The 26,661-nt window shown below is 46.6% G+C and overlaps 1 protein-coding gene across 2 annotated transcripts in view; it reads right to left on the reverse strand.

Moving 5' to 3' along the window:
• Window positions 1–26,661, reverse strand: part of LOC142587517 (plancitoxin-1-like) — a 133,171-nt gene that overhangs the window by 80,507 nt on the left and 26,003 nt on the right. For both annotated transcript variants that reach the window (XM_075698588.1, XM_075698587.1), the window contains exons 2-3: window positions 20,486–20,681; window positions 17,298–17,370 (exon numbers count right to left, since the gene is read on the reverse strand). In XM_075698588.1, coding sequence (XP_075554703.1) covers window positions 17,298–17,370; window positions 20,486–20,681 — 269 coding nt within the window. The remainder of the gene's footprint in view (window positions 1–17,297; window positions 17,371–20,485; window positions 20,682–26,661) is intronic.

Here is a 26,661-nt window from a genome sequence, read left to right on the forward strand (position 1 = left end):
CATAGCTCGTTGCGTCGTCCTCAATTTGAGTAGAACCCTTTTCGTAAGCCTCCAGGTTTCTGCCCCGTAGGTGAGTACTGGTAAGACACAGCTGTTATATACTTTTCTCTTGAGGGACAATGTCAACCTGCTGTTCATGATTTGAGAATGCCTGCCAAACGCACCCCAGCCCATTCTTAATCTTCTGATTATTTCCGTCTCATGATCCGGATCCGCCGTCACTACCTGCCCTAAGTAGATGTATTCCCTTACGACTTCCAGTGCCTCGCTGCCTATTGTAAATTGCTGTTCTCTTCCGAGACTTAAGCATTGCTTTAGTTTTCTGCAGATTAACTTTTAGACCCACTCTTCTGCTTTGCCTCTCCATGTCAGTGAGCATGCATTGCAATTGGTCCCCTGAGTTACTAAGCAAGGCAATATCATCAGCGAATCGCAAGTTACTAAGGTATTCTCCATTAACTTTTATCCCCAATTCTTCCCAATCCAGGTCTCTGAATACCTCCTGTAAACACGCTGTGAATAGCATCGGAGATATTGTATCTCCGATAGCTTATAGGTCTGCTCAAAGTTGCATTGTGGCATGATAAACGTTGAAGTGGAATTACTTTGGCAAGAGCCGTCTGGATACTCTGTAATGTAGCCTAGATATCTGAAAGATATCTGATATGTAAGGACAATTTTGCTGCAACCATGAATAAGTCTCCTTTTGGAATTATTTCTTCAAAGAAAAGCTCTGTTTTTGGTTCTGCGAGTCGCGATGAAGGACATGAGACATCGGCACGTCGAAATTCTTGTCTTGGCAACAAATCCTTCTGTGCATGAATCACACTGATAATAGTCTTGTCTCTTCCATCAACCGCCTAAGACCCTTTGCACATTATATCGCACACTGCCTTCAATATTTTTTCAATATGAACTTGTAAACGAGTACTCCAAATAATATTCGTGCACATTTTCACGTTCTAGGAAAGAGACGACCTTTAGTTGAAACGCTGAGCCCGCTTCTTTAACCGTCGGCTGAGCACACGAAAAGCTCAAGCGCCCGCGCGTGGATCGGAGTGTCTTCGTCTGCCTCTTCACTGGAGTCCGTCAAAACAGCTGCCGGCGCATGGCGTGTGGAGTGGCGCGCGTTTTTCTTGCTTTCCAATTCTGCAGCTCCTGTTGCAAGGAGTGGCATTATTCTCTCCCCTCGGAGGAGTATCGACTCGATGCTAAAAGAAGCACACACACTACAGGGCGAATGTAGAAATACGCGCGCAAAAAAACATGCAGGCACAAACGCTTGCTGAAGCGTAGTCATAGAATGCACGGGATGCTCACTAAACCACTCAATGATTCTCTGCGCGAAAAATAAATAAAACAAGAAGAACATTATGGCCGAAAAGCTATGGTGGTTATAGCGTGCACATGACTTCAGCTGCGCAACGTGCACAATTTCAGATAGTGTGTGTCGATGTCGAGTTTCCGTCAGGGATAACTTCATTATCGACCTCACTCACTCGCCGCAGCACTTTGTAAGGCCCGAAATATCGATTGACAAGTTTCTCCGATAGGCCTTTGCAGTGAACAGGAGTCCAGACTAACCCGATCTACTGGCTGGCACTCGACTTGTCGATGGCGAAGGTTGTAGTGTCGTGCGTCGATGCACTTGTTGTTTCCTTATGTTTGTGCGAGCCAGTTGCTGTGCTTCCTCCACGCGTTGCACAAGAAGCTCGGCGTCTTGGTCAGAGATGATCAAAGATGTGGCATGGGAGCATGGCTTCAAGCATGGTCAGGACTTCCCGACCGTAAACAAGCTATAGCGGCGTGAAGCGTGTGGTCTGCATAGCGTTGTTGTACACAAACGTTATGTACAGAAGTACTTCATCCCACTGTTTTGTGCTTTAAGTCTACGTACATAGACTGTATGCCAGCCATCGTTTTGTTAAGCCTTTCGGTCAGGCCATTTGTCTGCGGGTTATAGGCAGTCGTCTTTCGATCCGTCGTGTAACTTAGATGGAAAACGTCTTCAGTGAGCCGCGCGGTAAATGCCGTTCCTCGGTCGGCAATGACGCACGATGGGGCGCCATAACGCAGTACACTGTTGTGTACAAAAAAGTGCGCAACCTGGGAAGCAGTGCCTCGAAGCAAAGCCTTTGCTTCAGCATAGCGTGTTAAAGCATCTGTGGCGATTATTATCTACTTGTTTCCCAAAGATGACCGAGGAAACGAGCCCAAGTGATCCATGCCTACTCGGTCAAATGGTCTTCGCGGTGGGTGAATTTGTTTCAGTAATCCCGCAGGCTTCACAGCTGCCGACTTCCGGCGCTGGCACTCACAATAGAGTCGGATATACCGTTTAACACAAGTGGCGAGTTTCAGCCGATAGTACGATTTGCGCGCTCTTACAGGGGCTCTGGTCTAGCCTAGGTGGCCAGACGGAGGCTCGTCGTGGAGGGCAAACAGGATTTCGTCCCGTAGCTCTGTTGGCACAACCAAAATGTAGGTTTTGTTGCTGGCACATGTTCAATAATATGCCGTAATTCCTTATCTGCGCGCGGCATTTTGGCCAAATCTGTCACGCTTACAGCCCCAGGCAAAGCGCTGTGCTCCTCAGTGTCTTCATCCGCAGGTTCGACAGACGCGCGCGACAATGTGTCGGCGCCTTCAGGTGTGCGCACGGACTTGTACGCGACGGCTAGTCGTATTCCTCGACGCCTAGGCTCCACCGTACTAGCCGTCCAGAAGGATCCCTTAAGTTTGCGAGCCAGCACAACCAGTGATGACCTGTCTCGACCTTGATTGGGCGGACGTAAAGGTAAGGCCGAAACTTTGCCCGTACTACGTCAAGGCACTCTTTTTGCGTATTGGTGTAGTTGGACTATGGGCGCGATAGAGGGCGAATAGCGAAAGCGATAGCTCTTTCAACGCACTCCTGCCGTTGTACGAGTAACGCGGCCAAAGCAATGTTACTGGCCTTTGTATGAATTTCAGTCACGGCCTGCTGGTTTGTGTCCCAGAACGGAAGGCGAAGCCAGGCAGTGTCCGAGCTCGGTGAAAGTTGCCTCTTGTTCAGCGTTCCTAATGAAGTACGTATCGTCTCTTGCGAGGCGAGATATAGAATTTCTTAATATTGTTTGCTTCATTTCGCCTGCTAATGTTATTAATATTCGACGAAAATAATGCTCACAAAATCTACGCTCACATTCATTCTAAGACATCCGTGTATTTTGTACCAAGCCTCGCAGCAGTTCTAAAATAGATGAGCTCGTAACTGATGGGCGGGGATTTGCTTCGTTCCCTACACAAACCGAAGACAATGAATGCCTGTATTTTTGTCACTCCACCAACACTCGAAGCAAACAAAAGGAAGATTTTAGAGAATATAGATTTCTTAGCAATTCAATCAAGCATGGCGTTTTTTTTATCTAAGCAGAGATAGAGACTCGTATCAGCTCTCATAAAATATTGCAGTCCCTGTCCTAAAATGGTTGTAATTTTTCGAACTATCAAAATTGCTCTTTTTGTCTTTTTGTGTTATCCGCGAAGTTCTTGAGATGCGGCCCAAACACTTGTTCTGAAAAGTTCTTGTTTTTCTATGTAAGGAATAGTATACTACTTTTCATTAATTTGCTTAAATTGTTCGTGTGTATATATATAGAATATTCGCTACCATTATTGTACTCAATTTTGTTTGGTGTCGTATTTTGTAGCTGTCACTAATGTCTTGCTAGAAGATGTTAGCAGGTATCCTCCTTATGTGAGTTTATTTTTGAATTATAGGGTGCTAACATAAATCTGTACACAGAGTGTTCGTCAAATAGATGGGACGCAACGGTACGCAGCGACAGCGCCACGAACAGCGAGTCCGGCATTACATTAATTATTAAAGCGCCGTTCCCTGCCTTCATTACCAGTGGTATTGTTCCTATGCAGCGCTGGATTAGGGGGGCGGGGGGGGGGGGCTAAGGGGGCTGCATCCCAGGGCCTCACCTCGGACAGTAGGAGAAGGGGGCCGATTTATTCTAACCTGCTTCGTATATGGAACCATGGTCAACGGAACTTCGAGCGCCATGTATGAAGCAAGAAAACCAGAACGAGCAGACGGGGCCCCCGCCTAATGTAACAGCAGCGTTTAGCCTCATCATTTGGGGAGAGCGTGTCGTTCTGCAAGAACAGGAAACCCCCGCCACCCCGGCGGACCCCTCTTACTAAGCGAGGTGCGTTTGGTTGGAAGAATTTTCGTGGTTTCCTGTGAGTCCGTCTGTCCAGTGCTGGCTGAAGAGGAGGGGCAAGGGGGCACACCTAAAACATGTAATCTGGGATGAGGACCTAAATCACCCTTGCCCCTCGTCACCCCCACGCCACCCTCCACCTCTCAAATAGTTCCGCCGCTGACCTTCTGATAGAAAGGATGTGCTGCAGTACCCAACAGTGCCTCCCATTCGACTTCTCTTTACCGTGATGGTAATTTGGGCGGGGGAGGATGAGTCCGATAACAGATGATGATGAGTGTGATGGCAGAGTCTAGGCAGGAAAGGAAAGAAGACGTCACACGTGCTTTTCTCCGCGTGCCGTGGGACATGGAATGTTCACTGTTCGGGCTAGGGTTGTGAAAGAGTGAAGGGGGAAGTTGGAGTGCTGGACACAAAGGCCTGTCTCCAGGACCCACTCCTGCCTAGTGGCTGCGCACCCTCGCGCGCGCTCCTCGGAAAAACTGTCATACTGGCCGCCGAACTTTCCAGAAAGGAGTAGAAAAATATGACTCAGAGGCGACGGAGGGCGCGTAACTTCGCCCGCGCTAGGAGTCGCCCTTTCCCCTTCGTTCTCGCGCTCGGCGTCGACGGGGCGAAAGAAAAACCGAGAACCTTCCAGAATAGACGATTGCTCCTAGCCAATAGGAAGACGAGACCGGAACAGGAGAAGGAGTGAGTTTCTACGGAGAAGGAGGGAATTTGTACGAGGAACCCTATGCGTATGTGAACGCTTGCTTTGGCGCTAGTAACACACAGACGCGGCGCGGTATATCGCGGGCTGCGATTCAGCCCCGAGCCGCCGGTTAAGCTTGCATAAGCCCGCCCTCTGTGGAGCTCCCGGGTGACGCACCACTCTCGGCCAGCCACGGACCAACCAGGCAGCGTGCGCCAGTCATCGGGACGGCCACCGTTGGAAACCTGCGGTCGCGTCGGACTGACGAAGTGCCCGGTGAACAATTAGCATCCATTCATGCGAAAATTCTCGGTCGGGAGCATCAAAGTGGTGCGTCTAAACGAAAGGCAAAGTTAGAAAGAGAAGAGCGGGACAATGAGCTACCAAAGATGACAAAGTACCTACTGAATGCAGCTTCCGCGGAGCAGTACACTGTAAACGAAAATAAACCCACCTGGGAGTTTTTAAGAGGTGATGTGCCCTAAAACCTCCCCTCTCAAATATTTACTCCGATGTATGGGAGCAAAACAGCGCCATCCCCTCGTTTCACTCCGCTGGCTAGCTGCGGGAGTATTAAGGCGACATGACGCGATTTTACTCCGCTTAAAAATCTTGTTCTCCCGTGAAACTCCGACAGGGAGTTTTAAAAAAACTCCCATCCGCCGATACAGGTTGGTCACGTGGCGCTTCCCATGAGGCTGTGCGCCTCGCCAGCGACCGGGCGCGTTCGGCGGAGCGGGCAGTGCTCATGGCTGACGGTTTGTTTACGTCTGTGAAGTGTCGTTCCGCGACAGCGTTTCGTCAATTTGTTTCCCGTATTTCCTTCCAGAAAGTGTTATTGGCATGCCTGAAGCTCACTGTATCTCAGCATCAAGTACATTAGCTGTGATCGCTTTGCTGACAACGATGATTGCAAGAACCACGTTTTCAAGTGCGGAAAAAGGCTTACGTATACCTCGAAGCTGCTCACTGGCTCGTGATGTCGGCTCACGTTCTGGCTGTGTTTTCGTGCTGCGTCACCCTGTCTTTTGTTCTTCAGTACGTGAAATGCGACTTCTATGACCTTTTAGTACATGCTGACAACGTCCAGTGTAGTGTTTGAAAGGACCGCGTAGCAATGGCAACAGTAGCCACTGTTCGAGCGACGACATCCGTGCTAGTCGCGCATGAATGGCGTAACCCAAGTTCGTTGCGGTGCTGTGTTGCCAGTGAGAAAGACCGGAGTGCAAGCAACTGTTTTTATGTATCTGTGAACGGATATCCTCGCCCGAAGAAAAACGGTAGGACATAAGTATGCGTACTGAAAATAAAGCTTCTTATTGAGCGATGTGAATCGAATTGTTATCGCGCATATATGTTTTGGTCACGTCGTTGCTTCCTATATTGCATTAACATTACGCTCTATCCGAGACATTGATTTAGACGCATGCCTGCTGGCTCCGAGTTTAGGGATTCACTCGACAGATCAGCGATGTAGCTCCTTTTCGCAACCGAGACAGATTGCTCGGACGCAGAGCAAGTAGTGCAGTGTATAAAATGTATGACTGCGCATTTCTCGGTGTTAATTATGTCGGCTGCTGCGGGTCATGCTCAAACGTAATAATTTCTTGCTACGCTACCACTATATCGCAAAAATTTAATTTTGCTATGCCTATGCAACACATGCACTTACATTTTTCTTGCTTACTGTAACTAACGCACTACTTTTTGGCCGCGAACGCCGGCAGTGTGCGAAGTCGCTTCAGCACTCACAGAATGGCATGATAATTTTGAAAAATTACGCCATTAACTTTTTCTCTCTCACTATTTTGAATTAACAGTTTTGTGTTGCTTAAGGTATTCTGTTAATTTCAGAGAGAGAGATCTCGTATGAACGAGCATGTGAGTCGTAATTCTGAAAACAGCACAGCTGCTCCCTAGGCGGTTTCGAGGCACACAATATCGTGGCTATATATACTGGCACCGTTGCTTCTTGAGTATCGCGTGTACGTGTGATGTCTTTCAAATTTCTGCATTGGGTGTTTCTGAAATGTTTATGTATGTCATGATATATGTGCTTTCATTGACTTGTTCCGTCGAATTCGACGCGGTCTCGTGTGCATATTTCGAAATTTGACCAGCAGCCTCTGCATGTAAACATGTTCGCGCAAACTCACGCGATGGCTCTTTTTATACTCCCATTGCACCTCGAAAGAACTCCGTCAATAGCAAAGCAAAAAATAAAGAAAAGACAGAAAAAAACTCCCATAATTCCACGCGAAAATTCCGCTCGTACGGAGTAAAAATTCTACTCCGATCATACGGAGCAAAAAAAACTCCGAACCGGGGGGTCGCTATAGGACAAGCAGTATACTCCCACCTCGGAGTTATTTCCGTTTACAGTGTATGATCGCTCTACCCAGAGTCCGTGTCAAATCCCAATAGTACCGACTGTGCCTCTGTGGAGGACTTGCCAACTCCATCACCACGGTTTCCTGGCAAGAACCAAGGTTTGACTCATCTTGGTTGTCTGGATTCTCTGAAAACGGTGCCAACCTGGGTCGTTCATATTTCTGAGTAACCGACGCTAACCGAGCCCTGTCCTGTTTCTGAGTCACCAACGTCTATGCTACTCGGCCGGGCCCCTGCCACAGAGCTTCAGGTGTCCGGTCCGCCACGCCCAATTTCTACTACTGCTTATCAACAGGTGCCGAACCTCCCCGATGAGCCTCTGTCTACTGACGAGCGCCAGGAAACAACAATCCAAGAACCGACTGATTATTTTCCTGTTTGGCTTCAAATAATCATGTTCCCACCCACAAAGTGTGCCTCGAGAGGACAAATGAGACGGCTCCTCGTTGCGGCAACAGAGAAGTACAGACACCCCCGCAGCAAGAGGTACCTTGCGAGATTCTGCAAACTGACCCTGCTAAGTGGCCGGGCGTTATTACTGACAGCTTTCGTAGTGTATGCCTTGCGAAAGGGCCATTGTATTTTCAATATCGGGCAGAAAAGTTTCCGTCTTCCGAAAGGCAATACAATACTCAGAAACGGTATATGTCACCTTATCTTTTCGTGCGAAAGGCTGTGAATGGGGAGGCCTACGAGCGGCACTGGTTAATGTACTCGGAGTCCGAAGGTTCCGTTCATTGTTTTATGTGCGAACTATTCTTGATTTCAAGCAACCCCAGTGCTTTCACCACGCACGGCTTTTCTGATTGGAAAAGAGTAGAAGAAAAGGTTTGCGCACATGAGAATAGCGTCGAGCACCGGAACTACGTGGCAGCATGGCTCGCCCGCTCTAACTCGAGCAGCACAATTGACAAGGAGCCGGTTAATCACCTTGTCACTGAGACTGCTTACTGGACGGCGGTGTTGAAGCGCGTAGTCGTTGTAGTTAAGCTTCTAGTTGAGTGCAACCTAGCGTTTAGGGGCAGTGAGGAGATTTTTGGTTCACCGAGAAATGACAATAATATGGGAGTGCATGAGGCCATTGCCAAGTTTGATCCCTTTCTAGAGGAGCACATCAAGCGCTACGGGAACAAAGGAAAAGGTCACCCATCTTATGTGTCAAAAACCGTTTGCGATGAATTTATCGAGCATATGGCAAAGGCTGTCAACGAACGTCTCGTTGACGAAGTGAAACGCGCAAAATACTTCTCTTTAATTGTTGATTCGACTCCAGACCTTACTCACGTTGATCAGCTATCAGTTGTTTTACGGTACTGTTTAAATGAGAAAGTGTACGAACGCTTTCTTGGATTTGTTCCAATTGAATCGCATACCGGCTTGTACCTTTTCGATACCATAATGTCCCTCTTGCCGACCGGTCGCAACTCAATTGATGATTGTAGGGGCCAAGCTTATGATAATGGGAGTAATTAGTCAGAAAAATACAAAGGCCTGCAAGCTCAAATCGAACACCTGAACAAATTGGCAGTCTACGTCCCGTGTGCTGGTCATTCACTGAACTTAGTTGGCACGTGTAGCGTTGACAGTTGCCTTGAGGCAGTCAAATTTTTCACTGTAATTCAGAGACTGTATGTGTTCTTTGCTGCCTCACCTAAGCGACGAAGGTATCTTTTGGACAGCATGGGCGGAACTAGTCAGCAGCTTGCTTTGAAAAGTCTCTCTGAGACACGGTGTTCAAGACACGCTGAATCATGCAAGGCCATTCTGAAAAATTTCAATGCAGTCTTGTGTTGCCTTGAAGCTATATCAAAAAACGAGGAAGAAGACGGTGACACTAGGAACGAAGCGCACTGTCTCTTCAAGAAAATGACAAAAGCATAGCGACCGCATTCATGGCGATTTTCTGGAGTGAAATCTTGGAGCGCTTTGACAAAACAAGCGTAGCGCTTCAGAAACCACGCTTAGACATTTCAACTGCTGTAGACCTGCTGAGCTCTCTATAAGGCTTTGTTAATTCTTTGCGACCTCTCGTTGATACCTTCGAAGAGAGAGCACGCACGCTAAGTACCAATCAATGTTATCAGGATGAGGGCAAACACATCGTTTTGAGTAAGCACCCGGACGGAAAAAGCGATAGTGCGCTACAAGGTAGAAAAATGTTTATCGTAGAGACCTACAATGTTGTACTTGATAGTCTAGGCTCTGCTTTGCAAGTGCGAAAAGCTGCCTACACTGAACTTTGCGAAAGGTTCGGATTCTTAAAATTGCTGTCAGAAGTTGGGAGCGAGGCCTCTCTGGCACAGCAGGCTGAGAAGCTGGTGAAAACCTACAAAAATGATTTGGAGCCAGCATTTTCCGCTGAAATCGTTCAGTTTGCGAACTTTCTGCACAACTCTGTGCGCCAGTACACGAGTCTCCTGGGATTAATGAAGTTGCTGCACGAAAGAAAGCTTATTGATGTGTTTCCGAACCTTTATATTACTTTGAGAATGTACTTAAGCATACCCGTGGCAAACTGTGAGACCCAACGATCGCTCTCCAAGTTGTCGCTGATAAAAAATCGCCTTCGCTCGATCCTCCTTGACGACAAGGTGAAATCGCTTGCTATCATGTCCGTTGAAAGTGTCATGTCCGTTGAATGTCCGTTGAAATCTATCCTTCGAACACGCTATATCTGATTTCGCCAAAGCGAAGGCGCGAAAGATGCCATTTTAAGAAAGGACTGTTTCCGCTATACATGAATAGTTCCAATAAGTTCGTTGTGTCGCCTCCCAGCCTCCACGTTGCCAATGAAACGTTGAGCGGTGTAATTCAATTTATGCAAATCTTCGTTGTTCGTCTATTCTTTGTTCTTGTGATATTTAGCGTGCTTATAAAGAACTGTATTTTGTTGTTTTAGATAGCGCCACGTTTATTTGGTGTCGTCCTTGCTTGTCTTACCTTTGACGAAAATATTTTCAAATAATGTTTTGTAATTACAGTCGGCAATTTTCATCTGTATTCTAGTGCATTTTTATGGTGTTTGTATTGCCTTAAGTATTGTATATATCTATTGCATATTTATAGAGTAGCGTGTATAACGATTACTGCAGTCTGATGCTTGAATTTTAATAAAGAATGTTTTGTATACAACCATGCGTCTCCTCACGGTATTAAACTTAGTGATACAAACAAAGCCTAGCTTCAGAAGGATCGACATCTGAGCTGTGTTCTCTTTTCTACGTTCTTGTTCGTCTTGAGTGCACTAAACTTTTCCTTAAAGCCTAGCTTTTGCTTAAAACAGAATGCAGATTAACGACAAAGTGAGCATATGCGTTGGTGTATACAACACGCGTTTCAAGCAAGTTTTTTTGTTTTCCTTATAATAATCACAATAATAATATTCCCGTTGATCGCACTTCGTTCTTTTTAATTTGGTGGAATTAAAATGAAACATGGCATATTTCCAGTAGCGTAGCAGGCGACAGGGGGGGGGGGCGTCAGTATAGGGAAAGAGGGCCTGAATGCGCATTAGCCCAGGGCCCCCATTTTGCTTAATACGGCCCTGTTCCTAAGCGCTCGCTATTCATGAGTTCACAATCACTGGGTCACACCATGCTAACATTGCGCCTGTCTGGACGCCTGAGAACAGATATAAGGAACACAATTCAGACAGAACAAGAGAATTGCCAAACGTGAACACGAATATGGAGAAGACTACGCCAGTCTGCCGTTCAACAACGAAGTTAGAAACATCTTAGGAAAACGCTATGCGAAAAGATGAACTGCATTATGGTTCAACCAAGAGGCAGAAACATCATTTTTTATGCCCCAGAAGCCTAGAAGACATCGAGGAGTGGACCAAGAACGTGATGGACTTGGTTACCAAGTACACAAAGACCATCCAACTCACTGCGGACAATCCCGAAGTCGACCCACACCTACTTCACCTCTGGGAGGCCAGGCGAGGACTTTTGAAGAGATGGAAGAAGCAGAAGAGAAACCGCAAACTCAAGATCCGCATTGCCGCAGTCTCGCGGCAGGCGGAGGAGTATGCTGAAAAACTCGGACTTCAGAACTGGAATCAAATGTGCGACCAGTTACAGGGAACCCTCAGCAACCGAAAGACCTGGGCCATTCTAAAGACCCTTCTCGCGAAGACGGAATCAAAAACTGTCACGGGGCAACACATACAAAGACTTATACACAACTTCCAGGGAACTGAAGAAGAAGCGCTCGAAGCCATCACCGAGAAATACATCGGAGACGAGCAACAACGGAAGACGCAGCCGGTCATTCACTCGGAGTATGAGGGGGAACCCAATCCGGATTTAGACCAACCTTTCACCAAGTCGGAGATCGTGGCAGCCTTAAGAAATCTCACAAGAAACACGACGCCCGGCAGGGATAAAATTAACAACAAGACCCTCCGTAACCTGGACGACGGGGCAACGGAGAGTTTACTAAAGTTTATCAATGAAAGCTGGGAGAACGGTAGTATACCGGCTTCCTGGAAGCACGCGGACGTAACGATGATCCCGAAACCCGGCAAGCCCATCAACCTACAGAACCTGCGTCCGATCTCTCTCACGTCGTGCGCGGGAAAACTCTTCGAGCACATGGTCCACAATCGTCTCTCGCCCTATCTGGAAGAAGGTGGGCACCTGCCGAACACTATGTTCGGTTTCCGGCCTAACCTCTCCACCCAGGACATTCTACTTCAGCTGAAAGAAGAAGTCATCGACGGCCTCAGCACATTCCACAAGAGTGCCATCCTGGCACTCGATGTGAAGGGAGCCTTCGACAACGTCTCACACGAAGCAGTGCTAAACAGCCTACAACATACCAACTGCGGACGGCGGACATACAACTACGTCCGGGACTTCCTGACGGGTAGAACGGTGACCATAGGCCTGGGGAATCTCAGGACCGAGAAGTTCCAAATACCGCAGAAAGGAACCCTCCAGGGGTCGGTGATCTCCCCGTTGCTGTTCAATATAGCGATGAGGGGATTGCCGAACCTCTTGGAGAATATCAGGGGTATCCGTCACGCAATGTATGCAGACGACCTGACCATGTGGACGTGCACGGGATCGGCGGGCGAACAACAAGACGCCCTGCAGGAAGCCATCGACAGGACCGAGCATTATCTGCACCGCTGCGGTCTTTCATGCGCGCCGGAAAAGTCGGAGCTCCTGATCCTCAAAAAGAGGACAAGAGGGCGGCCTCCGCAGGAGACACCTGACCCAACGTTGACACTAAATGGAGTCAACATACCCAAGGTGGACACACTCTGTATTCTGGGCCTCACTCTCCAGAAGGACGGTGCCGGTCTCGCCGCCATTAAAAAACTGCAAGCGACAGTTACCCAAGTCGCGCACTTGGTGCGAAGAGTGACAAACAAAAAGCACGGCCTGAAAGAGCAGGACACAATCAGATTAATACAAGCCCTGGTAATCAGCAGAGTCACTTACGGCACCCCGTACCTGGGTCTCAAGAACAGCGAGAGAGACAAATTGAACACCCTAATACGAAAGACCTACAAGCTGGCACTGGGGCTTCCACCGACGACGTCGACGGAGAAGCTACTCAGCCTGGGCATCCACAATACTTGGGAGGAACTAGTAGAGGCCCACAAGACGAGCCAGATAGAGCGACTCAAGCTCACCAGCACGGGTAGGGACACGCTAATAAGACTGGGCTACCCAGTCGAATATGAGTCCAGAAAACAGCGGGTTCCTCTACCCCTGAGGGAGAAGATCACGGTGGCCAGCATCCCGAGAAACATGCACCCTGAATACCACAGAGAAAGGAGGCGAGCGAGAGTGAAAGCTCTGCGTAAGGCCTACGAAGGACCAAAACAAGGAGAAGTCCGATACACCGACGCGGCGAAGTACAAGAACAGAGCGGCCCACGCTATCAGCGTGATCAACGGCCAAGGACAAGAGGTAGCAGCGGCCTCGGTAAGCACTCCAGACATCGACTGCGCGGAAGAAACGGCGATAGCCCTGGCGGCCACTACGGGCCAGCGAGAGGAAGATCTAATCACGATCATCACCGACTCACAAACAGCATGTAGAAATTATCAAAAGGGCCGCATTTCCAAACAAGCCCTGAGCATCCTCGAAAAGCGAGACAATTTTCCAGAGGTGTACATTGTCTGGGCCCCGGGACACGAGTCCCTGGCGGGTAATGTAGCGGCTAATGCCGCTGCCCGAGATCACATTCTCCGGGCTATCCCACCAGGTTCACGAGCACCGGTAGACCAACAAGATAGCGTCCCGAAAAGATACGCCGATATCCTGAGCCACTACAGACTGGGTAGAAGGATCTATCCACCCCCGCATCCCCAGCTGACAAGAGAAGAGGCGGTGATCTTCCGAAAACTACAGACCGGCACATTCCCGCACGGCACCCTGCTACACGCAATGTACCCTACGACCTATACTCACAAATGCGCCTTCTGCTCTACGCTTAATACCCTCTACCACATGGTATGGGAATGTCAACAAAATCCATCGACACCGCCCATCACCGGACCAACCGTCGAGCAGTGGGAGGCCCAACTGATAAGCTCGAGCCCTGAAGACCAGCATCGCCTGGTGAGCAGGGCCAAGCTATCAGCTCAAGCCCACGGCATCCTGGACTAGGGACGCCGCCCACCTCGGACGATTTTACCGTCGGCTCATTTCAACTAATAAAGTTTATTCCTCCTCCTATGCCGTGGAGTTTGGGCTGACATTCAGTGTACATGGGAAGATATCGCAAAGTGTGAGACTATTTCAACAGCTTCACTTTGGTGTGACATACATAAGTCATTTGTTTAAATAAAATGTATCGTGAAACTCCTTGCCGTGTTCGTGCAGAGTGCAGTACGAGGAGATAGCTGACCTGCTGCTGGACTGCTCCGTATACGCCTAGCAAATGCGCCAGCTGCGCTTTAACCTAAGCGCTCTGGGGAGCCATCATTGCCCATTCGGACAGTAATTGGACCATGCCTAGTTAGCGGCCTTGAATGGATAGCTTTTAGTGCAGTGAAATACATTTTTATCGGGATAGACATGTGTTCGAATTACTAGACAGCTTTAGTATAGCGTACGCTATACCATTGCGTACGCTAAAGAATAGCGGGTCGTCACTGCGCATGCGCTGAACGCTGAACGAAATAGCGGGTAACGCAATGCAAACGAGTTAGCGTTAGCGTTCTTGCGGGGTTTGCGGAGTTTGCGGGAAACATGGCGGCGGTCCTGGCTGCCCGCTTCGAATTGAATTTGGCGTTGCTTTTGTAAAATGCACTTCGTTCGTAGCAAATGACTGTGTACACGGCTTTAGCTTAATCTCAGGACGCTTCGACGACACAGTATTATGGATAACCTCGTGGTGTTTTCGAGATCGCTTCTCGTTTCGAACGAGTCGAAGCCTAACGAAAGAAACGTTCGAGATGTCAGCGCCACCTATCGCTTCAGGCGCGAAATAGCCGCAACGACGGCATATGGCCTCTGAGATCCAAAGATATCGCCGGCCAACTAAATTTGTAGAAAACGTGCGCTGCTTAGCGTATAGCGTACGCTATATAGTAACGTACGCTGAACTAAAACTGTCTACTAAGGACAATCTTTGTGCAGTCACTCTCTAACGTCGTTAAGTTTCATGTGTTTGTTCTTTAGCTCTTGTATGTGCGAGTGTTTACGCGTTTTAAAGCGTTCTTGTTATGATTTATTTATTTATCTATTTTAAAGCATTTTTGCACAGAAGTGAAATGTTATAACGGCTGGAAGTGTGCTGTGTCAAATGGATACAGTTGGTCTCCATTCAGCACTACCCTATCTAGAACGGAAAGACAGAACCGTCGTATTCACCTCTCGCAATATTATGTTGTCTCTAAGAACGTGTAAACGCGTCACATTTACTCGTAGTAATTCAATTACTGCGCTGCAAGATATCTTCATGCACTGCCTGCTTCGAAATGGTTTAAACTTACTTTTATATGAGGGGCTAAAATCTTGTCAGAAATACGTCAGCTTGCGGCTCATGAGTGCTGCGATTGCCTCGACTATTAAGCACGATGAGCGCGACACTGCAAAGCCGTGAAGGCCTGTGGCTTTGATATAGGAGTGTGGAAATATTCGTCTGCAAACATTCTATACAGCGAATATTTATCGAATACTTTTCCAACAATTAGCCCCGACGAGCATGTGCTCGATAAGGAAAATAAAAGATAGCGCGGGGTTCATTTTTCTCTTTTTCATGCTTAGACTGCGCGTTTGAAACGAATAGCCAAAGCTTTCATACTACCGTGGGAAGAGTATTGATTTCGGATAGATGTTTGTTAATGCTTATGTGACAGCGATGCTCATGTGCCATCGATCTGATATTATCGTATGGTTAGACACTTGCTTGATCTAGCGCATTCTATCGCAGATGTTTCTGTTCAGTATGATCTTGGCAGTACTCTGGTACTCTCACTTCATTGTAAAGTTGATATTTTCTAAGCATTTTGTTTAACTTCGATGCCTGACTTTGTGCGACTGTGCAGCAGCTTACTTCAAAGCATAGGGTTGGGACCTTGTTTGGTCGCTGCATGAAATTTACTAACGTTTCAAGCGAAATTTGGCGTAATAGCAATGTATTGCACGAAGTTGTCTAATATTAAAAAATTATTCGATTTGTATTTGATTCTCTATTATAAAATACCGTTCATACATTGATGTTCTAGTGCAGTGACAACATGAGAGTGAATCGCAATTTTTTTGGTTGCGCCGTACGTACCATCGCTTTCGTAGCTGCAATAGCTCGTAAACACGCATAATTTCACGTTACGGGACCAGCCAGAGCCGTTGTTCGTCAACTAGTATAGTTTCAGATGCCGCACGTATATGTCAAACGAATTGGTATGTTTCTTCAGTAAAACGAGTTAATGGGCGAGTTGGTCACTTAGTGCAGGCACAACAGCAGCGCCAAAACACACACACACACACACACACACACACACACACACACACACACACACACACACACACACACACACACACACACACACACACACACACACACACACACACACACACACACACACACACACACACACACACACACACACACACACAAAAGAAAGGAACACAGACACGGACAATCCATGTCTTTCAGTGTTCCTTTGTTTTGTGTGTTTTTTGGCGCTGCTGTTATGCTTGTAATGCTATGTCTCTATTAAGTAGAGTTTAGTTTCTACGCATGTGGCAACCAACTGTCATTAACAGCTTTCAACCCCTGGCTTTAAAGCGCCCCAAATACGAGAGCTAAAGCTCAAGGCACATTAGTAAATTTGAGGTCTGTGACATCAGAATTCAACAAATGTTATAGAGGAGAGAGAAGTGCAGCTTCTGATCACACAGAATTTGGTAAATCGACACTCATCTATAACCGCCCACATAAGGTCGAGCGTTGTAAACAACCTAACAAATTACAAACCAAAGAAGGCCTTAGCTGAGTGAGAAATAATCGTGGTGCCAGCCTTGTTTAAATCCTTATTGAGCTATTACATCCACAAGAATCATGGTGTTGTACTTTTGTTGCTGTAGCGACAGTAGTTACTTCCAGTATTCGCGGAAAGGCTTGAGAAGATAGTTTCGTTTGCAGCGCACGCGCTGTTGGGCTTGCCGTCGTCTGTTGCAGAAAACGCAAGACAACAGCACGCCGGGAGAGTGGCGCCAACTACTCCGCAGAAGCTCCCTATTCTAAGAACCTATATGCTGTCACTATGTCAGATTTTCTGCCTTATCCATGTTAGAGGATGGAACTGTTTGTACTAGTAAATAAAACTAATATTTTGCATCTGAAGATCGTGTGCGAGAGCTCCCGGAGCCCTACTGCGGCGAGGCCGGAAGAGCACTGTGGTTGTATATACTTTGATAACCATCACAATAAGAACTCCAGAAAGAAGCGAAGAGAGCCGGTCAAACAACAATGTGTCCGTGGTTTGACTATCCTAAAGGCATTTTCTCTGTCGCGAGTGCACGCACCTTTTGTATGTCCTCCTCTCGTTCCGTTGAAATTTCGGGGAGGCTGATCGTTGTAAGCTAAAAACGCGACTGTCTGAAAAGCAAAAACAAAGGGAAGGTTCAGTCAAACTTCAGTTCGTACTTGAGAAGTATTTATTGTTTTTTACTTTCGTACTTGAAAATTAAATACCAGGTCAAGAAACTATTTTATCACGAATGAGCACATACAACAAGGCGTATAGAGAAGGTGTTGAGCTAAAGTTCTTAAACTATAAACACAGGTACATCTTGTTTTATGTCTTGACCAGAAGTTGGTCCTCAACCGGTGCATTTCAAAGAAAAGGCATTCTTACGCTTTAAGAGTAAAATAGTACGAAATTGCGCCAAAGGCTCTCTCGTTAAAGGTTCCTTGAAACGGTTTTTCTCGTACGCCTAGACATAGAGAGTATCTCAAGAAATGTTTTCTCACAAAGCTTTTGTGGGAGGACGCTATAAGAAAACATGTGCGAGCGGTCAAACATTACCCTCCTAAGACTCAAGCCGTGGCGTTCCCCCTCAGCCTTTACACCATGCAGCAATCGGTATTTCCCGCCTGCTTGGCTAAACGCCATGCCGCGACGCAAGTGTTGTTCCCTTCTGGTTGATTTGAACAGAGTGTGTTCCGCCGTCTCTTTCCTACGCAAGTTTTCTCGTTGAGTATGGTCTACATGGAGCGAGCTTTCGCGGTGAACTTTGCACTGCAGATGGAGAGGCAGGAGCACGACATGAAATGCTCGCTGATTTGTGCTACGTAAAGGAAAAAAGAGGCAGACGCCGCCGGGCGTTAGTTGCGTTGCCGCGAGCGTATGTACAATGTACAATCTAAATAACTACCTGCTTGAGGTATTATCTTTGTTTGGTAATCGCGTGATAACACATCCATATACAGGGTGTCTCAGCTAAATTTAGCCAGAGATTAAAGATATGCGAATGCCACGTACTTAGACAGAACCAAGGTAAGGTTGCTTCCCGTCACTTGTACATACTCAAATTATTTTTCTCATTCGTCTAAGTAGACCATTACTATTAGTTAATTAATCGACTTCTCAAATATTATAATTAGATGAAAAGTGCCTATGAGAAAATTGTATAGCGACATGAAAAACTCACGTTACAGCTTTCTGTTGCTCAATACGTGCCACAAAAGTTTTTCGGAGCGCGAAAGCTCGCAATTGCACGTAATATTCTCAGGCGACTGGCCGCTCGAGGCACTTTGTTTTTCCAAGCGTGAAAGAAACCCGCGAATACAGGCAAAATGCCTCGGGCGGCCAGTCGCGGGACAATATTGCGTGCAATTGCGAGCTTTCGCGCTCGGAAAAACATTTGTGGCATGTATTGGGCGACAGAAAGCTGTAATGGTAGTTTTTCATGTCGCTCTACAATTTTCTCATTGACACTTTTCGTCTAATTGTAATATTTGAGAAGTCGAATAATTAATTTAACCTAATGAACTGATTAGGTGGAATGAAAGAAATAATTTGAGTATGTCCAAGCGACGACAAAAACATTACCATGGGTTTGTCCGGCTACGCGACATTCGCATATTCTTTAACTCTGGCTAGAGTTAGTTGGGAAGAAAACTTCGTTAGCTACGCCGAAAACTGTCATTATCAGTGGGGTATCAGCCGTTGATGATGACAGTTTTCGACACGCTGTTCTGTGTGTAGTCTGCGTGATTCCAGTGAATGTAATCACTGTACGCGTCACTCTGCTGAGTGGTTGTAGCCTCTGCCTTGCACGGCTATGAGCCATAGCATTTTTTCTTGCTTGCGGAAGTATGAGCCATTGATGATGATAGTTTTCAGACGAGTGACGCGAAAGAATCCCGGAATGTTAGCCATATACAGCTTCGCTGTAAAATAAGGTTAATGAAGCGGCATGTTTCAAGCGCTCCCATTGATGTTAAGTGTGCAGCCTACCGGATCGTTCGCCCGAATGACATGACTCGCTAATTCTACGTAGAGTGGGCAGACTCACCTTAGAACGCAGGGCCCGACGCCACTGCAATTACTAGTGGTGCAGTTAGATAAAACTCAATAATAAATCACACGCTTTACGCAAAGCACTTGAATTTCTGTCTTGATGATCAGATGAGACCTACCCTACGGGCTTACTGCATTTGTACACAACCAAGCAAATCGCTTCAAGGACTCTTTCATTGTTATGATTAGATTCCTGCTTTTATTACTCGCAAACCTACGTGGTCTGATCTCTTGGCTCGCGGTAACTGCACTTATATCAGATTTTCCACAAAATGCGCTAAACGCGTGTTCTGCAAGGCAATGAATGTAGCAAGATGTTCAAGAAAGGCAGAATTTATTTGTTGTTTGGGTTTATTTGTGTACCAGTGTAAATTTTCGATGACTTCACGTCGTTCGAGTACTGCACAAAAAGAAAACGCTAATCATGGCTGCTGGCGATCATGCTTTGGTACCTATCTTCTATACGCTGCATAGTTTGATAGAATTACGCATCTTGTCACGCTAATGAAGTACAAAATTATGTCCGCAACGAAAACGTCGCACTTATTAACCCCGTATTTCGAGGTCAACTGGGCTACTTTCTCAGGGGTGAATTATGAGTAGCAGCAGAATCCAGCTATGAAGGAGATCTCGGTAATTTAGATAGCGAGGTTTCGCTTTTAGGCTAATAAGCTTGTCTTCATGCTGTGACAATGGCTGATAGACGGCCCAGTGTAGAATAGTAGCTTGCGCTCCGCAGGGTCAACTCTGGCACTTTTAGTACTCCCAAACCTTATCTACCCCTTTATTTTTCCGTCTGTAGATCATATTAGAAAAACACGCTTATCAGCATGAACGACCTTTCCTGCTCTTATAAAGATCGATAAACCTACACTCTGCCACCACTCGCCGTTGACTTCTGAAGCAGGAGTCAGGTTGACTGGGAAACTTTGTATATTTGAGCTTTGAGGCTTTTGGACTGTGAGATTTGAGACTTTGACTTTTGTAGATTTGACTTTTTAGGTTGGAGACGAGATTAACTATTCATAAACGCCACCAGACAGGTAATTCTGTTATTATGTGTAAGTTCCATGCTCTAAATGCCCGTGACATTCCAGAAGGACGAGTGCCTCAGTACAGGACTAATTGCCCACCTAACCACTGCAATCTTTCGCGAGTACTTTTTACATATACAGAATACATGCTTACGGGATTTTTCTTGTAAATTGGAGCCAGCGTCTGTTTGATGGGATTAGACTTATTACTATAAATGTCATCATACAGTGTCCAGTTTGGGCTTGTAGTGCTAGTTTCATTGCTGTCGAAGTACGCCATTTCACCACCCTTTGGCTGTTTGAAACTCCTTTGATCGTACTTTGTCTTTGGTATCTTGTAGACGACAAACCTGTAAAAATATAATAATGTGTCGAAGCACTCAACTTTCTTTGTAATGAGGGTGAGTGCTGCGTCTTGCCATTATGATAATTGCGAATCGTAGTGTGGACACCAGGTTGGACATGAGTTACGTTTGGCCAAGCATGCAACGACTTGTAAATCACTCAACGCGTAGATTTAAAGTAAAGCACTGTGTAAATCATTTTGTAAAGAAATTGTGAACAGCGGATGACTCTGAATCGTGGGCTGCAACCCCATTTATTCGGACTCGCAGACCCATAGTTCACCGCAACTCTGAATCACCAACACACTCAAAAGATACTTGCGCGTTTCAGAGTAAATTATTACAATTTGTCGTGTCATAATTGCCGGAGTGCGTAGGTACCGTGTAGAAGCAGCAGACAGTGTGCGCTAGGGACCGTGAGCGTGCAAAGAGTGAGGACGCCATGACCTGTTAAGTAGTTTAAGGTCATATCTGTCCGAATAACTTTTTTCGAAAGCGGCACTGCAGCGCTTTTATTGCGATAACAATTCTGTGGCTACCCCAGTCCAAATGTCGCCGTCGGATTGGGCGTGGGCGTAAGGTTCCATGTGAAGCTCAACCACTACAACAACCTATCGCGCCCTGCGCGCCAAGTGATTAGGGTGCAAAGGCAAGCGTGCCAGAATGAGCCAAGATGATGGTGACTTGTTGCGCCTACAATCTCTCAGGTCACGCAATAACGCGCGCTCGAGGCGGGGGTTGGGGCAGTTATGCGTACGTTACCGGGATCAAGCGCGCTCACTAGGGCAGGGGTGGGTGGCAGAAAAGTGCGTATCTCCTCTGTGGAAAGGGTGCAAAGGCAAGTGCGACAATGAGCCAAGATGATGATGGCTTGATGCGCCTACGATCTCGGAGGTCACGCCATAACGCGCGCTCGAGGCGGGGGTTGGGGCAGTTGTACGTGCGGTTCCGGGATCAAGCGCGCTCGATAGGACAGGAGTGTGGGGCAGAGGTGTGCGTGTCTCCCAGCAGTGACTGCGCGCGGCTATTTGAACGGCTGATTGCGTAAGTACATCACCCGCGCCCTATGTCTTCGGTAATCTCTGACAAGCATAAAAATTGAGCGAACCGAGATGGCTGGCGCCATCACGGACGCCACCTTCCCGAGCGCCTAATGCTTGGCGTCTCGTAATCTCGAGTTTTGGAGACGCGTAGGGGCGAGATACAGCAGAAGCGTTCGCTGCCTTCGGTTTGCGCTCTCCGTCACGCCGGCGCTGTCGCAGCGGTTATTCACAGTCATCGAGTGAGATCTGTTCATGTTTGAGTGTGCAGGCGTGATACCATGCGTGTTAATTGATAACATTAATAATTATAATAATTTATGTAAAGATATATGTAAATATAAAATTTATATAATATATAAAATTAGAATACAAACATAATATTTAAATAAATAAATATAAGATTAGTAATATGAATAAGCGAATGTTTATTGCAGTTAATACGGCAGACAAATGTGCGAACCTTCCTTATGGTAAAAACGCAACGCTCAATAGCCAAGCGATGATGACGGGTCTTTCAACGAAACAGCTATAAGCGTTTACACTGAAAACGCTACCAAACAGACATGTGCGCAACTTAGCTTTACCGAAACCAGCACAAGGCACTCCCATTTGATGAGAGGGTAGTTGTGCTCGGCTCTACGCAAAGGTAAGTTAAAGTGATCGAGAATACACTCTTGACAACGCTCTGTCTGGGCAAGAAAAGCATTTATGCCAGGTGGAATAGCATTTGTGCCGACCTTTGCGGGTGGCGAAGGGTAAAAATGTCCTAAAGCCAGTGAAGACATCGGCTTCCTGTGCAAAAGCGAAATCTTTCATAAAATTATTCAGTGTCATTCCACTCTCTGAAGGTGGATTACCAGTGGAGCTGTGTATGTGGGCCTCTCAATGGCGAGCAGTCCACTGCCACGCTCCAAACACTGTATGCACATAAATGAAAGGCGAGACCCGACTAGTCGCTCCTCCACGGCGTTCAACCTCGGAAGATCATGTGGCACCGGAGGAGTATACATAGGCATGTATTGCTGCACAACGCGGCACGACACCTTTTACTAAAGAATCCCGGCACGTAGAACAGACACGCTCCTCACCGCACTTCTATGGCACACATTGCTTTAACGTAGGCAAGGCGATCGTGCATTGGTCGACGTTCCGCAGTGCAGTAATGGTTGTGAGGTCAGTCAAAAATCACAAGTGGTCAAACGCAACACAGGCTACTCAAAATTGGTTCCCCACAAACTCTTTCTGAAACCTAGCCGTTGCTCCGGTGAAACGTTCCAAGCTTGCGGGATTGGGGCCACATGAATGGCTCACATTTCCTTCCACCTCACGGTCCTGGCGGGCAGCACGCTTACGGGAACGCCACTACGGGAGAGCGGAAGGTAAGGAGATACGCAAGCGCTTGGAACGCCGACAAAGAGAGGGCGGTGCGAACGTACCCAGGAAGCAGAATTTGGCTACTAGCCGGCTTGATAAAGCATGGGCAAGCTAGAAGCAACTATAGCTATGTCAAGCTACAGTTTAGACATCTTAAAGATGGCTTGCACTTGATGTCTCCAAGCCATATGCTTCTAGTCATTGTGAAGAAAATAGAAAAAGTGTCGAAATTTAGGATGCATTGCCACGGAGAATCCAGGGAAGCCTCCACGAATGGTGGGGGTCTGGAAGGAGGGGGGGCGACATGGTCATTTTTGTGAGCGCCGAATCGGCGGCATGCTTTGGAAAAGGTCAGGGGGTAGTGGTGTTGATAGCTGATAATGGCGTGAATAGGGCATATGAAACTCCGTGTTGCGTAATCAGCGCCGCAAATGGAGTGTGGGGAAACCGATTCTTCGTAGAATTCCTACGCACGATCACCTTCGCTATGCGCGCGCACCTTCGCCGGTTGAAATCTGGCACCACATTGATAGCATGCTGCGACTTGCGCCTACAAAGGGGGCGCACAATTTAACATGTACATAAAGACGAACAAAAAAATAAGATAAACGCTGTTAAAAACATAACTGTGCATTAAAGTGGTTTAAAGGGAAAATATGTAAGCATGAGAAATTATTAGAAAGCTTCATTCAAGCGCAGCGCCAGTAGCGAAGGTGGCGCAACATGCAACGGTGCTGCTCCGCGCTCTTTTCTTCTTGCCTATTTTGAAACTTGAGGCAGCACACACTCAAGATCAGCAAATGACCACAGAGGGCAACATGATCGACCGCGCAGCGCTCCTAATAAGGCAAGCCCATTCAAAGTCTTCTTGCGTCAGCCCAATATCTCCCGCTAGAGGCGCCGTAGTAAGCGTAAATTTAACAAATAAACGTTCTGCCACACTTTATCGAAGCGTTTTTATTACGTCACAATGAGCACAAAATTTTCATTCCTAATTATACATTGTACTCTTCATTGCAACATTGCTGTTTGTTTGCAACTTCATACGTGAAATAGCATTCAGCATCATCGACCTCCCACGTGAGCTCTAGACTTGGTTTAAAATTGGACCGGTATGTTCTCGTGCGCGGCAAGCACGGATTGCTTGGTTTGTATACTCAAACGGGTTGCTTGGCTTGTGCTAAAAGCATTTTTTTTTGCGCTTCGATAAGTCGCGTTATTCAACTTGGGGTGAAATGTCGTGTTGCGAACGAATGCCGAAAGCTAGGTTTCGGTCGTGAGCCATGCGAAACCGGTGTACATCGAAACGGGAGCCGGATTCTGCTGTGGCTGACGACGGCAATACCGGTGAGTCGTGTAATTTGGCTGCTTGAACCGTTACGCAATATTCGTCTCGTAAACTTACAGGCGGAGACAAATTGCCGGACTAGATCCTGCATTACATAGGGGCAGTCAGAACCCTCTGTTCCTGTTTTCGAAATAAACCTTTAATTGTGAGGCCGTCGTTATACACACACAATCGCCGAAGACAGAGAGCGACATCTGAACGCGCGTCATATTTTTCACTTCATTGTAGCCGTGGCCATGGGCGACTGAGTAACCTGATCAATAGATATCTTTCTTTTCGAGTCCGCCGGCAACTTTTTAGTTCGCAAAACCGAACAAGCCGTTTAGTAAAGCGAAGTAAAAGTACTGCATTTTATGTATTAGACTGCTGAGCGTTTGATAATTCACCAATATTTCGTATTGTTGGTTCCAAATGTTCTTGTTGTTCCGTTCGGTGTACCTTAAGGTATTTATTTTTGCAGTAGTGAAGCGGTGTATCACTATCATGTAGAAAAAGAACGCATCAGTTCTAACACCTTTGTGTCTTTCATGCATTTGCTTGTGGAACCAGCAGTGTGATCACTTCTAGCGTATAAATGAGCGAACAGATCTTCTCATTTCTACTCCTAATAATGCTTGAGTGGTGATATGCATTTTAGTTACGCAGACATCAACTTCATGGACTGTAGCAATATTTATTTAATTGACATGATGCTTAAGCACCCTGCAACAAACACTGCACATTTGCATCTGTTCTGCTGTGGCAAACCATTGCAAAATGTATTTCACACCTTTTTGCATATCATATTTCAAAATTGTGCTTTTTTCGATTTCTGATGCAGTGAAAATTTCCTTTCCAAACATGTAGTAGAAAGGACGGCATCAGTGCAAAGCAACACACTACACACACTAAAGAGAAGCTACTGCATGCTACAAGGCTTTTGTGTTGACTTTGGCTGCTACAACAAGGTACACAACACAAGCAAAAATAAATAAGCTTGATATATGCCGTATTGACTAGTCTTGTGATTCATGTCATTTGTAGCAGATCATATGAATGTTTGTTCATATTTGCGGTTCAGCATAACTGCTTCAAACATAAACGAAAGCACTACGCGAGTTTGGCTGATCTGTGGTGTATCTCATGCGTTACTCTTCTGCCCCAACAGAGTCTGTACCAAGCACATCTTGCTCACCACAGGAGCCCCCCAACTACACTAACAGAAAGGGGACGGAGCCGAATTTGCAAAGCTTTTACACCACGAACAAAGAAGCGGATGCAGAAGTATTTGAAGGAGATATTAAGTCTATGGCGAACTGTGTCAAGATTGAAAAGAGCTTCAGCCATCATTCCACCAGCACGGATATTTGCCGTGCCATCCAGGTACCTCAACAAATACTTTCTAGAAATTCTTCGTGTTCAGTTGCCCCTGCAAGCTCTCAACAAGCACGGACGACGCTGGCCAATAGAGTTCTGTCAGTTTGGCCTTCCATAATAAGCTTCCTCGCCATGTCATATTCAATTTGTGCCAATTATGCCTTTTTTCTATGAATGCAATCATTTTCATTGCCCATTGTTGATAGAGGTCATTCGTCTTCGTCATTCAAATATAAAGGTTAACCGGCTCCTCGCTCATAATTAATAACAGTCTCTGTCTAGTAGCATAAGATAACAGTACCAGTATTTCCTAGTTTACGTTGTCATGTACGATTCCTTTCCTGAAATAGCTGATGCAGCATCGGCATGTGTCTTGCATTAACCGATGCACCGTGTGCAATGTAGCATTTCTAGGATTTGAATTTTCTTAATGTTCTTGGCCTTCAGTGCTTGCAGAGCGAGTGGCCTCTTTTTTATTCCCATATTTAATTCCTAGTCTCATTGAGGATTGCTCTTCTTGCTCGATAGCCTAGTTCTTTGCGCAAGCTGCACTGAAGAGATTGAGTATATAATCTGGTTTTCTGCCCCACTTGGTCATGGTCACTGTGTTACGTTTCTCGAATGGGGGGCCTGGTCAGTTGCATTGAGAAGCAGTCTCACGAGGCAAGCACCTGCTCCTACGGTCCACACAGCGACATAAACTCGCCACTTATACCTACCATGATTGGCGCCCCCCGTTTCATCGTTTCTTGGCGCAGTCATGCGCGAATTCTGATTATGATCTTTCTAGGCTGCGATTTGGCGTGAATGGACGCCAGCATACGTTTCTACCTGGTCGGAAGTGTATGAAGTTAGCAGCCACATG

Source organism: Dermacentor variabilis, chromosome 7, assembly GCF_050947875.1.
Source record: "Dermacentor variabilis isolate Ectoservices chromosome 7, ASM5094787v1, whole genome shotgun sequence".
Classification (NCBI taxonomy): Eukaryota; Metazoa; Arthropoda; class Arachnida; order Ixodida; family Ixodidae; genus Dermacentor; species Dermacentor variabilis.